The 16,054-nt window shown below is 45.1% G+C and overlaps 1 protein-coding gene across 1 annotated transcript in view; it reads right to left on the minus strand.

Moving 5' to 3' along the window:
- The window catches only part of LOC109870632 (oxysterol-binding protein-related protein 6), a 74,725-nt gene that overhangs the window by 41,009 nt on the left and 17,662 nt on the right, over positions 1 to 16,054 (minus strand). The window contains exon 2 of the mRNA XM_031805473.1: positions 4,709 to 5,000. Within this exon, the coding sequence (XP_031661333.1) occupies positions 4,709 to 4,861 (153 nt within the window). The 5' untranslated portion in view covers positions 4,862 to 5,000. The remainder of the gene's footprint in view (positions 1 to 4,708; positions 5,001 to 16,054) is intronic.

The raw sequence follows: 16,054 nt of genomic DNA on the forward strand, positions 1-16,054 counted from the left end.
CTGTGAGAAGAGATTCTACAGATTGGTGTCTTTTTAAATGGCCCAATGTATACATAAAGGAGAGAAGTCTCATCAGTTTTCTCAGACCAGCTAAGATTAGTCACTCCACTTTTTTATTTATTTTATTTTATTTTACCTTTATTTAACCAGGTAGGCAAGTTGAGAACAAGTTCTCATTTACAATTGCGACCTGGCCAAGATAAAGCATAGCAGTTCGACAGATAAAACGACACAGAGTTACACATGGAGTAAAAACAAACATACAGTCAATAATGCAGTATAAACAAGTCTATATACAATGTGAGCAAATGAGGTGAGAAGGGAGGTAAAGGCAAAAAAGGCCATGATGGCAAAGTAAATACAATATAGCAAGTAAAATACTGGAATGGTAGTTTTGCAATGGAAGAATGTGCAAAGTAGAAATAAAAAATAATGGGGTGCAAAGGAGCAAAATAAATAAATAAATTAAAATTAAATACAGTTGGGAAAGAGGTAGTTGTTTGGGCTAAATTATAGGTGGGCTATGTACAGGTGCAGTAATCTGTGAGCTGCTCTGACAGTTGGTGCTTAAAGCTAGTGAGGGAGATAAGTGTTTCCAGTTTCAGAGATTTTTGTAGTTCGTTCCAGTCATTGGCAGCAGAGAACTGGAAGGAGAGGCGGCCAAAGAAAGAATTGGTTTTGGGGGTGACTAGAGAGATATACCTGCTGGAGCGTGTGCTACAGGTGGGAGATGCTATGGTGACCAGCGAGCTGAGATAAGGGGGGACTTAATTCTCATCCCATAAAATAATTGGCAACTTTGAATTGGATCAAATGAAGAAAGCGTAGAACACTCTTGTAATCCTATTGTTTCTCACTGTGAGAACTGTGCAGAAAGAAGGGAGCATTCTAGAATAGTAGCCTCTTCTCTTTACTGATCAGTGTGCACCTTGTCAGGTTGTGTGTTTTGTTAGCTTCTACTGTAAAGATATTGAGACCTTGGATTGCAATTATGGTTGAATATCCTCCGTGAGGCGTCTCACTATGGAGTCTGATGGTTGACTGGGTGGTGCTGCTTCCCTCTGCAGTTTTCTGTGGGAATAAGCTTGTATACACAACATATACTGAGTGCACAAAACATTAAGGACACCTGCTCTTTTCGTAACAGACTGTTTCTGTACAGCACTTTGTGACATCGGCTGATGTAAAAAGGGCTTTATAAATACATTTGATGATAGTAGGACGGGGACCCAGAGAAGGACAGGGACCCAGAGTAGGACGGGGACCCAGAGTAGGATGGGGACCCAGAGAAGGACAGGGACCCAGAGAAGGACAGGGACCCAGAGTAGGACAGAGTACCAGAGAAGGACAGGGACCCAGAGTAGGACAGGGACCCAAAGAAGGACAGTGACCAGTGTAGGACAGGGACCCAGAGTAGGACAGGGACCCAAAGAAGGACAGGGACCAGAGTAGGACAGGGACCAGTGTAGGACAGGGACCAGTGTAGGACAGGGACCAGTGTAGGACAGGGACCAGAGATCCATAGGAAGGGTACATCTCTCATTTAGCAGCAAGCCTGACTGCCACAGCAAGTGTTCTGTCTAGTCTGCAATTCCCCCAAATCCTCCCCCAAAGCACTCCTCTTCAGAAAGCAATATCCCAAGGTTACAGGTATGTAGCAGTAATTCCCACACAGCACAGCATACCAGGGCGTGCCACATGTTTCCTGAACCAATAGAGCCTTGGCTTTCTCACTCTGCCTAATGAATAATTCATGATTCATCTTCGGAAAAGCTGTGATGTCAGAGACTCCAGTGCAATGTCCTGTTTCTTGGTTGCTATGGTGATACAGCAGTTCAGTTCATAGCTTCACACCACGACTAAAGGCTTCAGCTTCACACCACGACTAAATGGCCTAACATTTAAGCCCCCATAAGCTGACACTAAATAAGAATTCTAATTCACTGTTTACAATAACGTCGCAAAGACCATCAAGTGCTATGATGAAACTGGCTCTCATGAGGACCGCCACAGGAATGGAAGACCCAGAGTTCATTAGAGTTACCAGCCTCAGAAATTGCAACCCAAAAAATGCTTCAGAGTTCAAGTAACAGACACATCTCAACATCAACTGTTCAGAAAAGACTGTGTGAATCAGGCCTTCATGGTCGAATTGCTGCAAAGAAACCACTACTAAAGGACACCAATAAGCAGAAGAGACTTGCTTGGGCCAAGAAACACGAGCAATAGTCATTAGACCGGTGGGAATCTGTCCTTTGGTTTGGAGTCCAAATTGGAGATTTTTGGTTCCAACTGCCGTGTCTTTGTGAGACGCAGTGTTGGTGAACGGATGATCTCTGCATGTGTGGTTCCCTGCTGTAAAGCTTGGACATTAGACCTGTGGAAATTTTAGATTTTTCGTTCCAACCAATGAGTCTTTATAAGACGTGTATTTCCCACCGTAAAGCATGGAGGAGGAGGTGTTATGGTGTGGGGGTGCCTTGCTGGTGACACTGTCTGTGATTTATTTAGAATTCAAGGCACACTTAACCAGCATGGCTACCGCATCATTCTGCAGCGATACGCTATCCCATCTGGTTTGAGCTTAGTGGGAATATCATTTGTTTTTCAACAGGACAATAACCCCAAAACATGAATGGGCTGTTTTACCAAGAAAGAGAATGATGGAGTGCTGCATCAGATGACCTGGCCTCCACAATCCCCCGACCTCAACCAAATTGAGATGGTTTGGGATGAGTCGGACTGCAGAGTGAAGGACAAGCAGCCAACAAGTTCTCAGCATATGTGGGAACTCCTTCAAGACTGTTGGAAAAGCATTCCAGGTGAAGCTGGATGAGAGAATGTCAAGAGTGTGCAAAGCTGTCATCAAGGCAAAGGGTGGCTATTTGAAGAATCTCAAACATAAAATATATTTTGATTTATTGAAAACTTTTTGGGTTACTACATGATTCCATATGTGTTGTTTCATAGTTTCATAGTCTCCCCAATTGGTAGTAGTTACAGTCTTGTCTCATCGCTGCAACTCCCGTACGGACTCAGGAGAGGCGAAGGTCGAGAGCCATGCGTCCTCTGAAACACAACCCAACCAAGCCGCACTGCTTCTTGACACAATGCCCATCCAACCCGGAAGCCAGCCGCACCAATGTGTCAGAGGAAACACCGTACACCCATGTCAGCGTGCACTGTGCCCGGCCCGCCACAGGAGTCGCTAGTGCCCGATGAGACAAGGATATCCCTGCCGGCCAAACCCTCCCTAACCCGGACGACGCTGCGCCGCCCCATGGGCCTCCCGTGAGCCTGGACCCGAACCCAGAATCTCTAGTGGCATAGCTAGCACATGCGATGCAGTGCCTTAGACCACTGCGCAACTCGGGAGGCCCTGTTGTTTCATAGTTTTGATGTCTTCACGATTATTGAACAATGTAGAAAATAGTAAAAATAAAGAAAAACCCTTGAGTAGGTTTTCTAAGATGGTAGTGTTTGTGTATATATATATATAGGGGGTTTGGGGGCACCCCGGCTTCACGGGGTCTGAGGGGTACGTGGCTCCAGGTCATCTACAAGTCTATGCTAGGTAAAGCTCCGCCTTATCTCAGCTCACTGGTCACGATGGCAACACCCATCCGTAGCACGCGCTCCAGCAGGTGTATCTCACTGATCATCCCTAAAGCCAACACCTCATTTGGCCGCCTTTCGTTCCAGTACTCTGCTGCCTGTGACTGGAACGAATTGCAAAAATCGCTGAAGTTGGAGACTTTTATCTCCCTCACCAACTTCAAACATCAGCTATCTGAGCAGCTAACCGATCGCTGCAGCTGTACATAGTCTATTGGTAAATAGCCCACCCTTTTCACCTACCTCATCCCCGTACTGTTTCTATTTATTTACTTTTCTGCTCTTCTGCACACCAATATCTCTACCTGTACATGACCATCTGATCTTTTATCACTCCAGTGTTAATCTGCAAAATTGTAATTATTTGCCTACCTCCTCATGCCTTTTGCACACATTGTATATAGACCCCCCCTTCGTTTTCTACTGTGTTATTGACTTGTTAATTGTTTACTCCATGTGTAACTCTTTGTTGTATGCTCACACTGCTATGCTTTATCTTGGCCAGGTCGCAGTTGCAAATGAGAACTTGTTCTCAACTAGCCTACCTGGTTAAATAAAGGTGAAATAAAAAAAAAAAATAAAAAAAAAGTCACTGCTTATAACTAACAATAAGTTAAGTGTAAATATAAAAAAATATATAAGATGTGTCAAATAAATGATATCCAGCCATGCTTTTCGTTTGCTAACTTGCTAGTGGCTAGATGTCAAGGTCAAGCTTCATGGTTACAACAGAGATATTCAATCCCCTCCTGGATGAAGATCCCTGTTGTCAAAATAGTTTTGTGCTCCCAATTATTCTATCTATTTTTTAAATAGTGCCCATTGTGTACATTCGGTAATACCGTAAACCCCGATATGGTACAGAAACGGTATGATGGTATGAAAATCCGGATACCATCCAATCCTAGACAGATCACCTGCAGGCTCTGCTGATGGAGCTGCTACCACCAAACAGTCAGTCCCGCTCTTTCTCAAGGAACCAGAGACAGAATCAGTCCACTAGTCACTTTTCCCAGAGCAGCTGACTGTGTCTAACGGTGGGCAGCTGACTGACTGACTGTGTCTAACGGTGGGCAGGTCAGTCGCTACTTACCTGCCGGCCGTCACGCTGGGATGAGGAGGATGACGAGGCGCTCTTGTGTGTAGGTGTCTTGTGGTGGCGGATGGGAGTGGAGCTCCTCTCCTCGGCGCTCATTGTGCGGTGGCTGCCCTGGCTGGGGTTCCTGTGGTGGTGGTGGTGGGACATGGTCCCTCTCTGCGAGTAGCTCCCTGACTGTACAGGACTGTCTGTTCCTCCCTCAGCAGCAGCTCCAGGCTGCGCGTGTCAACAGCATTATCTCAGGCAGTTATGCAGCACACTTCCCACCGGCTCACGCTCCTCTCATCTTGCAGCACAGACAAAGAGACAGAGAGACATACAGACAGGAAACAGACGTTAGACTACGTTATGTTAACCCCTCCTCCCCTCACTGTTCGCGTCAACATAGCCAGTAACACTTGTCAAAATAGTCCATCTAAGATACATTTTAAAAAATCTGTTTTTGCCAACGAGGTCTAAGTCGCACAATGTCACATTTACTAAGATGTTTGGTGCAGTACTTTTCAAGTGAAAGAATGTGCATGAAAACTAGTCGTCTCGTTGAATGACCACAGAAACACTTAATTGAAGAATCCCGTCAATAGTTCCCACTCCTACTAGGGGCAGTACTGTTGACCAATCACTGATGAAAAGGGCGTAGACTTCAACTCAAGAAAATCTGCATAACACCAAAGCTAACAAAAATGTCACAAAAGGTTGTCATAATCTATGTCAACTGGGAAGCATACGATAAGATTTAGCGTTTGGGCCCCTGACAACTTTTTGAACCAATCCACCAATCTAAATTCGCTACCCGAGCCAGCAGCAGGACTCGATTAAATGGGTATTTTTAGAAACATGGATGTTCAACCCTATTCTTCTCTAGTTACAGTTTGTTACCTTTAGCCTTTAATGATGTTTGTTATGGTGAGAAATGTGACTCATAATCCACCTTGGACTGCAGTGGTGTCTGGCCTCCTATCACTACTCTGCATGTCTCCGTCTCCTACCCAGTATAACTTGCTCATCGCCCTTGTCTCAGACAGAGATGAGACACAGGACACCCACTCGGCCTTGTAAATGATCCAGTTCTGTTGTGTGGCAGAACGCCACTTAATTCATGAGCATAATCAGCGTCTCGATTGCAGTGGGAAACGTAGCCATCTCAGATCCCACAGGCAACATCAATCCCTCTGCATCTAATTACCATTATGATAATGAGTTAATGACGCCAATCAGGTGAGGATACCAAATCTATACAAAGACAGGCGCGGTGTCTATGCAGTACCAGGAACACCAACAAGACACAGTGTCTATGCAATACCAGGAACACCAACAAGACACGGTGTCTATGCAGTACCAGGAACACCAACAAGACACGGTATCTATGCAGTACCAGGAACACCAACAAGACCGTGTCTATGCAGTACCAGGAACACCAACAAGACACAGTGTCTATGCAGTACCAGGAACACCAACAAGACAGTGTCTATGCAGTACCAGGAACACCAACAAGACGCGGTGTCTATGCTGTACCAGGAACACCAACAAGACACAGTGTCTATGCAGTACCAGGAACACCAACAAGACACAGTGTCTATGCAGTACCAGGAACACCAACGAGAGACAGTGTCTTTGCAATACCAGGAACACCAACAAGACACAGTGTCTATGCAATACCAGGAACACCAACAAGACACGGTGTCTATGCAGTACCAGGAACACCAACAAGACGCGGTGTCTATGCAGTACCAGGAACACCAACAAGACACAGTGTCTATGCAATACCAGGAACACCAACAAGACACAGTGTCTATGCAGTACCAGGAACACCAACAAGACACAGTGTCTATGCAGTACCAGGAACACCAACAAGACACAGTGTCTATGCAGTACCAGGAACACCAACAAGACTGTGTCTATGCAGTACCAGGAACACCAACAAGACACAGTGTCTATGCAGTACCAGGAACACCAACAAGACACAGTGTCTATGCAGTACCAGGAACACCAACAGGACACAGTGTCTATGCAGTACCAGGAACACCAACAAGACACGGTGTCTATGCAGTACCAGGAACACCAACAAGACACGGTGTCTATGCAGTACCAGGAACACCAACAAGACACAGTGTCTATGCAATACCAGGAACACCAACAAGACACGGTGTCTATGCAGTACCAGGAACACCAACAAGACACAGTGTCTATGCAGTACCAGGAACACCAACAAGACACGGTGTCTATGCAGTACCAGGAACACCAACAAGACACGGTGTCTATGCAGTACCAGGAACACCAACAAGACACAGTGTCTATGCAGTACCAGGAACACCAACAAGACACAGTGTCTATGCAGTACCAGGAACACCAACAAGACACAGTGTCTATGCAATACCAGGAACACCAACAAGACACAGTGTCTATGCAATACCAGGAACACCAACAAGACACAGTGTCTATGCAATATCAGGAACACCAACAAGACACGGTGTCTATGCAGTACCAGGAACACCAACAAGACACGGTGTCTATGCAGTACCAGGAACACCAACAAGACACGGTGTCTATGCAGTACCAGGAACACCAACAAGACACAGTGTCTATGCAATACCAGGAACACCAACAAGACACGGTGTCTATGCAGTACCAGGAACACCAACAAGACACGGTGTCTATGCAGTACCAGGAACACCAACAAGACACGGTGTCTATGCAGTACCAGGAACACCAACAAGACACGGTGTCTATGCAGTACCAGGAACACCAACAAGACACAGTGTCTATGCAGTACCAGGAACACCAACAAGACACAGTGTCTATGCAGTACCAGGAACACCAACAAGACACAGTGTCTATGCAATACCAGGAACACCAACAAGACACAGTGTCTATGCAATACCAGGAACACCAACAAGACACAGTGTCTATGCAATACCAGGAACACCAACAAGACACAGTGTCTATGCAGTACCAGGAACACCAACAAGACACGGTGTCTATGCAGTACCAGGAACACCAACAAGACACGGTGTCTATGCAATACCAGGAACACCAACAAGACACAGTGTCTATGCAGTACCAGGAACACCAACAAGACACAGTGTCTATGCAGTACCAGGAACACCAACAAGACACAGTGTCTATGCAATACCAGGAACACCAACAAGACACAGTGTCTATGCAGTACCAGGAACACCAACAAGACACGGTGTCTATGCAGTACCAGGAACACCAACAAGACACGGTGTCTATGCAATACCAGGAACACCAACAAGACACAGTGTCTATGCAGTACCAGGAACACCAACAAGACACAGTGTCTATGCAGTACCAGGAACACCAACAAGACACAGTGTCTATGCAGTACCAGGAACACCAACAAGACACAGTGTCTATGCAGTACCAGGAACACCAACAAGACAGTGTCTATGCAGTACCAGGAACACCAACAAGACACAGTGTCTATGCAGTACCAGGAACACCAACAAGACACAGTGTCTATGCAGTACCAGGAACACCAACAAGACACAGTGTCTATGCAGTACCAGGAACACCAACAAGACACGGTGTCTATGCAGTACCAGGAACACCAACAAGACACAGTGTCTATGCAATACCAGGAACACCAACAAGACACGGTGTCTATGCAGTACCAGGAACACCAACAAGACACAGTGTCTATGTCTATGCAGTACCAGGAACACCAACAAGACACAGTGTCTATGCAGTACCAGGAACACCAACAAGACACAGTGTCTATGCAGTACCAGGAACACCAACAAGACAGTGTCTATGCAGTACCAGGAACACCAACAAGACACAGTGTCTATGCAATACCAGGAACACCAACAAGACACGGTGTCTATGCAGTACCAGGAACACCAACAAGACCGTGTCTATGCAGTACCAGGAACACCAACAAGACACAGTGTCTATGCAGTACCAGGAACACCAACAAGACACAGTGTCTATGCAGTACCAGGAACACCAACAAGACACAGTGTCTATGCAATACCAGGAACACCAACAAGACACGGTGTCTATGCAATACCAGGAACACCAACAAGACACAGTGTCTATGCAGTACCAGGAACACCAACAAGACACAGTGTCTATGCAGTACCAGGAACACCAACGAGACACAGTGTCTATGCAGTACCAGGAACACCAACAAGACACAGTGTCTATGCAGTACCAGGAACACCAACAAGACACAGTGTCTATGCAGTACCAGGACCACCAACAAGACACAGTGTCTATGCAGTACCAGGAACACCAACAAGACACAGTGTCTATGCAGTACCAGGAACACCAACAAGACACAGTGTCTATGCAGTACCAGGAACACCAACAAGACACAGTGTCTATGCAGTACCAGGAACACCAACAAGACACGGTGTCTATGCAGTACCAGGAACACCAACAAGACACAGTGTCTATGCAGTACCAGGAACACCAACAAGACACGGTGTCTATGCAGTACCAGGAACACCAACAAGACACAGTGTCTATGCAGTACCAGGAACACCAACAAGACACGGTGTCTATGCAGTACCAGGAACACCAACAAGACACGGTGTCTATGCAGTACCAGGAACACCAACAAGACACAGTGTCTATGCAATACCAGGAACACCAACAAGACACAGTGTCTATGCAGTACCAGGAACACCAACAAGACACAGTGTCTATGCAATACCAGGAACACCAACAAGACACAGTGTCTATGCAGTACCAGGAACACCAACAAGACACAGTGTCTATGCAGTACCAGGACCACCAACAAGACACAGTGTCTATGCAGTACCAGGAACACCAACAAGACACAGTGTCTATGCAGTACCAGGAACACCAACAAGACACGGTGTCTATGCAGTACCAGGAACACCAACAAGACACGGTGTCTATGCAGTACCAGGAACACCAACAAGACACGGTGTCTATGCAGTACCAGGAACACCAACAAGACACAGTGTCTATGCAGTACCAGGAACACCAACAAGACACAGTGTCTATGCAGTACCAGGAACACCAACAAGACACAGTGTCTATGCAATACCAGGAACACCAACAAGACACAGTGTCTATGCAATACCAGGAACACCAACAAGACACGGTGTCTATGCAATACCAGGAACACCAACAAGACACAGTGTCTATGCAGTACCAGGAACACCAACAAGACACAGTGTCTATGCAGTACCAGGAACACCAACGAGACACAGTGTCTATGCAGTACCAGGAACACCAACAAGACACAGTGTCTATGCAGTACCAGGAACACCAACAAGACACAGTGTCTATGCAGTACCAGGACCACCAACAAGACACAGTGTCTATGCAGTACCAGGAACACCAACAAGACACAGTGTCTATGCAGTACCAGGAACACCAACAAGACACAGTGTCTATGCAGTACCAGGAACACCAACAAGACACAGTGTCTATGCAGTACCAGGAACACCAACAAGACACGGTGTCTATGCAGTACCAGGAACACCAACAAGACACAGTGTCTATGCAGTACCAGGAACACCAACAAGACACGGTATCTATGCAGTACCAGGAACACCAACAAGACACCGTGTCTATGCAGTACCAGGAACACCAACAAGACACCGTGTCTATGCAGTACCAGGAACACCAACAAGACACCGTGTCTATGCAGTACCAGGAACACCAACAAGACACAGTGTCTATGCAGTACCAGGAACACCAACAAGACACCGTGTCTATGCAGTACCAGGAACACCAACAAGACACCGTGTCTATGCAGTACCAGGAACACCAACAAGACACAGTGTCTATGCAGTACCAGGAACACCAACAAGACACCGTGTCTATACAATACCAGGAACACCAACAAGACACAGTGTCTATGCAGTACCAGGAACACCAACAAGACACAGTGTCTATGCAGTACCAGGAACACCAACAAGACACAGTGTCTATGCAGTACCAGGAACACCAACAAGACACCGTGTCTATGCAGTACCAGGAACACCAACAAGACACAGTGTCTATGCAGTACCAGGAACACCAACAAGACACCGTGTCTATACAATACCAGGAACACCAACAAGACACAGTGTCTATGCAGTACCAGGAACACCAACAAGACACAGTGTCTATGCAGTACCAGGAACACCAACAAGACACCGTGTCTATGCAGTACCAGGAACACCAACGAGTTTAGGCTGTATGCCAGGCTTGCCTCTAATGTAGCCCAGGGGGTGGCAGGTAGCCTAGCATTTAGAAAGTTGGGCCAGTAACCAAAAGGTCGCTAGTTCGATCCCCGAGCCGAGAAGTTGAAAAATCTGTCAAAGTGTCCTTGAGCAAGGCACTAAACCCTAATTGCGCCAATGGCTGACCTTGGCTGTGACCCCACTCTCCGAGGGTGTCTCAGGAGGAGATGGGATAAGCAATTCCAATTCCCACATGCGTATAATACACATTTATACATGTGTAATACAGGATACAATTATAAGCACCCACCTAATTAATCAATATTATTATTCAATTGTTTGGAGTTAGGAGAAAGATATGTTTAGAATGGATATGGAATGAATAGTTACTATAGTCGTCTGAGTCAATGGTTGCATTATATAGCCATCATACTGTATTAGAGAAACATCGCTATAGTCATCTGAGTAAACAGATCAGCGACCATTTCGAATCCCACCCGTACTATGCAATCTGGTTTCCGAGTTGGTCATGGGTGCACCTCAGCCACGCTCAAGGTCCTAAACGATATCATAACCGGCATCGATAAAAGACAGTACTGTGCAGCAGTCTTCATCGACCTGGCCAAGGCTTTCGACTCTGTCAATCACCGCATTCTTATCGGCAGCCTCAATTAGCCTTGGCTTCTCAAATGATTGCCTCGCCTGGTTCACCAACTACTTCTCAGATAGAGTTCAGTGTGTCAAATCGGAGGGCCTGTTGTCCGGACCTCTGGCAGTCTCTATGGGGGTGCCACAGGGTTCAATTCTCGGGCTGACTCTTTTCTCTGTATATATCAATGAGGTTGCTCTTGCTGCTGGTGAGTCTCTGATCCACCTCTACGCAGACGACACCATTCTGTATACTTCTGGCCCTTCTTTGGACACTGTGTTAACTAACCTCCAAACAAGCTTCAATGCCATACAACACTCCTTCCTTGTCCTCCAACTGCTCTTAAATGCTAGTAAAACTAATTGCATGCTCTTCAACCGATTGCTTCCCGCACCCGCCAGCCCGACTAGCATCACTACTCTGGAAGGTTCTGACTTACAACATGTGGACAACTACAAGTACCTAGGTGTCTGGTTAGTCTGTAAACTCTACTTCCAGACTCACATTAAGCATCTCCAATCCAAAATTACATCTAGAATCGGCTTCCTATTTCGCAGCAAAGTCTCCTTCACTCGTGCTGCCAAACATACCTTTGTAAAACTGACTATCCTTGACTTTGGCGATGTCATTTACAAAATAGCCTCCAACACTCTACTAAGCAAACTCGATGTAGTCTATTACATTGCCATCCGTTTTGTCACCAAAGCCCCATATACTACCCACCACTGCGACCTGTATGCTCCCATTGTCACGCCCTGACCGTAGAGATCTTTTTATTCTCTATGTTTGGTTGGTCAGGGTGTGACTCGGGTGGGAAACTCTATGTTCTTTATTTCTATGTTTTGGCCGGGTATGGTTCATGAATCAGGGACAGCTGTCTATTGTTGTCTCTGATAGGGACTCATACTTAGGCAGCCTGTTTTGCCACCTTAGTTTTGTGGGGTGTTGTTTTTGTACAGCTCTGTGTAGCATACCGAACGTTATGTTAGTTTTCCTTTTGTTGTTTTTAGGTGTTCATTTTTAATAAAGATTAAATGTACGCCTCCCACTCTGCACCTTGGTCCGATCATAACACTCGTTGGTTATCAAGTTTGTTTAAGAATTATTAAGGGATTAAAACTCATAATTCTGTTACCAAATCGGTAACGGAATTAGGCCTAATGCAAATCAATTGGCCAGAACGGGAAATAATAGTAGTTACAAACCACAGTTGGGTCTCCTGCTACTGTCCTCCCTTCCACTGGCATACTGTTATACTCAGCTCATATTAAGACCGGTACGATGCCAGTATCACGATACTCTTTAGTACCCTTGAAAGGAAACTAAACACGAAGTGGATTTAACTTGGGGAAATCAGCCCTAAATTTGGAAATATATATATTTTGTCGTCCGGATTCACATTTATTTATTTCCAAAACTAAAACACACTATATTTTATATACAGCAGGTTTTTAAAGGACCTAGGAGTTTGGTCTGCTTTGTGTTTTCATCTTTTCAATGGAAAAAAGATCAAGATACTGGTATCGTCCCGGCCGTAGCTCATAACTGTTTTTTTCTCTTTCTGTCATCTGGTGGTCAAAGCAAGACTGTGAAAACAGTCTGGACAAGCTCTCCCTCTCCCTTCCGCTCTCTCTTTTCTCTGTCTCTCTCTCCAGTTAATGTCACCTCTCCCGGCTCTTACTGACACCTACCACCTACCCTCTTTCCATTTGCTGCAACAAACATCCTCGCCCATAAATAACCGACCCACATCGGACGTCCACAGATGCTGATTTGGTCAGCCCAGGCCGGACCAAATCTGGACCAATCATAGATGTCTATGTTTCGCAAATTTGGACAACACAGAACAGTAAAGAAAAGTACAGTACAGCACACTAGATTAGAGTACAGTAAAATATACTGTATTGTACTGTACTCTACTGAACATATCTGTGCTCTACTGTGATGTTCCAAACTTGAATCGTCTGCTAAATGACTAAAATGTAAATGTACTCATACATACTCTACTGAACTCTACTGAACTGAGCTCTACTCTACTGAACTGAGCTCTACTCTACTGAACTGAGCTCTACTCTACTGAACTGAGCTCTACTCTACTGAACTGAGCTCTACTCTACTGAACTGAGCTCTACTCTACTGAACTGAGCTCTACTCTACTGAACTCTACTGTACTGTGCTCTAACCACGTTTCTCTTCTTCCTAGACATAGGAAGAGGAAGTGACCTATAGGCCTATATCTCCATGCCTACATCTCCATGCCTACTTCCTAGACAGAGGAAGAGGAAGTGACCTACTAGAAAGCTAGAATTATCAGAATGGGCTAAGGGTTTGTCTCAGCTTAGTTCCTTGTTGGTTAAAGACAGGGGCTGGTGACATGCTAAATGGATCTGAATTATAGATGGAACTCTCTGTGTGTGTGTGTGGGGGGGGGGGGGGGACTGGCACACTCAGGGGTGTGTCGTTAAGACTATACCGATGTATCCTGTTATTGAAATAAGGAGTCCTTCTGAATCAGCTCTTTCCTGTAAGAACTAGCCCTACTGTAACTATGGAGGAAGGTTACACGGAAAGAGCGTGGTGATCAGATGCACAACTAATCCTACCCTGTGGAAGGGAGCAGCTTGGAAACAAGGCCCCTGATTCTACCCTATCAACATGTCTTTTTACACAGTCCGTTATTCACTCTACCAGACGTAGGCCTGGCATCAGTCAGTCGTCTGTTCCTGTCTTTGGTTTCAGCCACACCGGTGGAATAGACTGCTGTTATGTGTTACGTTGCCTACTGTGAAATTCAGCTCTGGTCCTCAGGGTCCAATGAACCTGCAGTGTCTCCCTCTCCCTGTACACAGTAGCAGCCTACACTACATTTTATCAATACACTGAGTTTGTTTGTAGCGCTTCACGTTAGCAATGAGCGTGTGTCTGGTTTCTCTGTCCTCTTAATGTTGACGGAGAGTGAGTGCCTGAGCAGGCGTACAAAGTAGGCTAACTCGCCTGCTGTGCGCCAATGTAGGAAATTTGGGGATGTCTGATTTCTGATTGTCTTTACTCACCACCAGTATTTGGCTGAACTTCTTATAGATTATAGATAAAACAGTAAGTCAAAGAAGTGCTACATTGACCAAGTCTTTCCAACGGCCCACGGTGAATCAGTGTGTCCACATGGCAGAGGCTGGTGCTGTCGCATAAGTGGAATTTAAACTTTTAGATTTTAACATTTTCATTCTAATTTGTAATATTAAATCACGTGATAATGTTTTTGAGAAAACAAAAGCGTTATTATTTAAAGTAAACTGTTCCACGAAAATCATAACTGGCACTCAGATCGGTAGAAATTGTTGGATAAATTCTAGGCTAAGCTTGAAACTTGTAAACTTGAAACTCACATGTTGCCTAGGAATGATGTCTTCATTGTAGAAGACATCAAAACTATGAAATAACACATATGGAATCATGTAGTAACCAAAAAAAGGGTTAAACAAATCTAAATATATTTTATATTTGATTCTTCAAAGTAGCCACCCTTTGCCTTGATGACAGCTTTGCACACGCTTGGCATTCTCTGAACCAGCTTCACCTTAAATCCTTTTCCAATAGTCTTGAAGGAGTTCCCACGTATGCTGAGCACTTCTTGGCTGCTTTTCCTTCACTCTGCGGTCCAACTCATCCCAAACCATCTCAATTGGGTTGAGGTTGGGTGATTGTGGAAGCCAGGACATCTGATCACTCTCCTTCTTGGTCAAATCAAGGAGAGTGGCTGCTGCCAACATACTGTCTCACATCTCTAGCCACTTTAATAATAAAAATGTGGATGTAATAAATGTATCACTAGTCACTTTAAACAATGCCACTTTATATAATGTTTACATGTCCTACATTACTCATCTCATATGTAAATACTGTACTCTATACCATCTACTGTACATCTATAACATCTCTATACTATCTATCTTGCCTATGCCGCATGACCATCGCTCATCCATATATTTATATGTACTTATTCATTCCTTTACACTTGTGTGTATAATGTAGTTGTGAAACTGTTAGATTACTTGTTAGATATTACTAAACGGTCGGAACTAGAAGCACAAGCATTTCGCTACACTCGCTAGCATTAACATCTGTTAACCATGTGTATGTGACCAATATAATTTGATTTGAAATAGCCCAAACACAGCCTGAAGGTTTGTTGAGTCAATGTCCTGTTAGAAAACAAATTATAGTCCCACTAAGCGCACACCAGATGGGATGACGTATCACTGCAGAATGCTGTGGTAGCCATGCTGGTTAAGTATGCCTTGAATTCTAAATAAATCACTGACAGGCTCACCTGCAAAGCACCCCCACACCATCACACCTCCTCCATGCTTCACGGTGGGAACCATACATGCAGAGATCATCCATTCGCCTACTCTGCGTCTCACAAAGACACGGCGGTTGGAACCAAAAATCTCACATTTGGACTCATCAGACCAAAGGAAAGATTTCCACCGGTCTAATGTCCATTGCTCGTGTTTCTTGGCC

The sequence above is a fragment of the Oncorhynchus kisutch genome, linkage group LG26, assembly GCF_002021735.2.
Source record: "Oncorhynchus kisutch isolate 150728-3 linkage group LG26, Okis_V2, whole genome shotgun sequence".
Classification (NCBI taxonomy): Eukaryota; Metazoa; Chordata; class Actinopteri; order Salmoniformes; family Salmonidae; genus Oncorhynchus; species Oncorhynchus kisutch.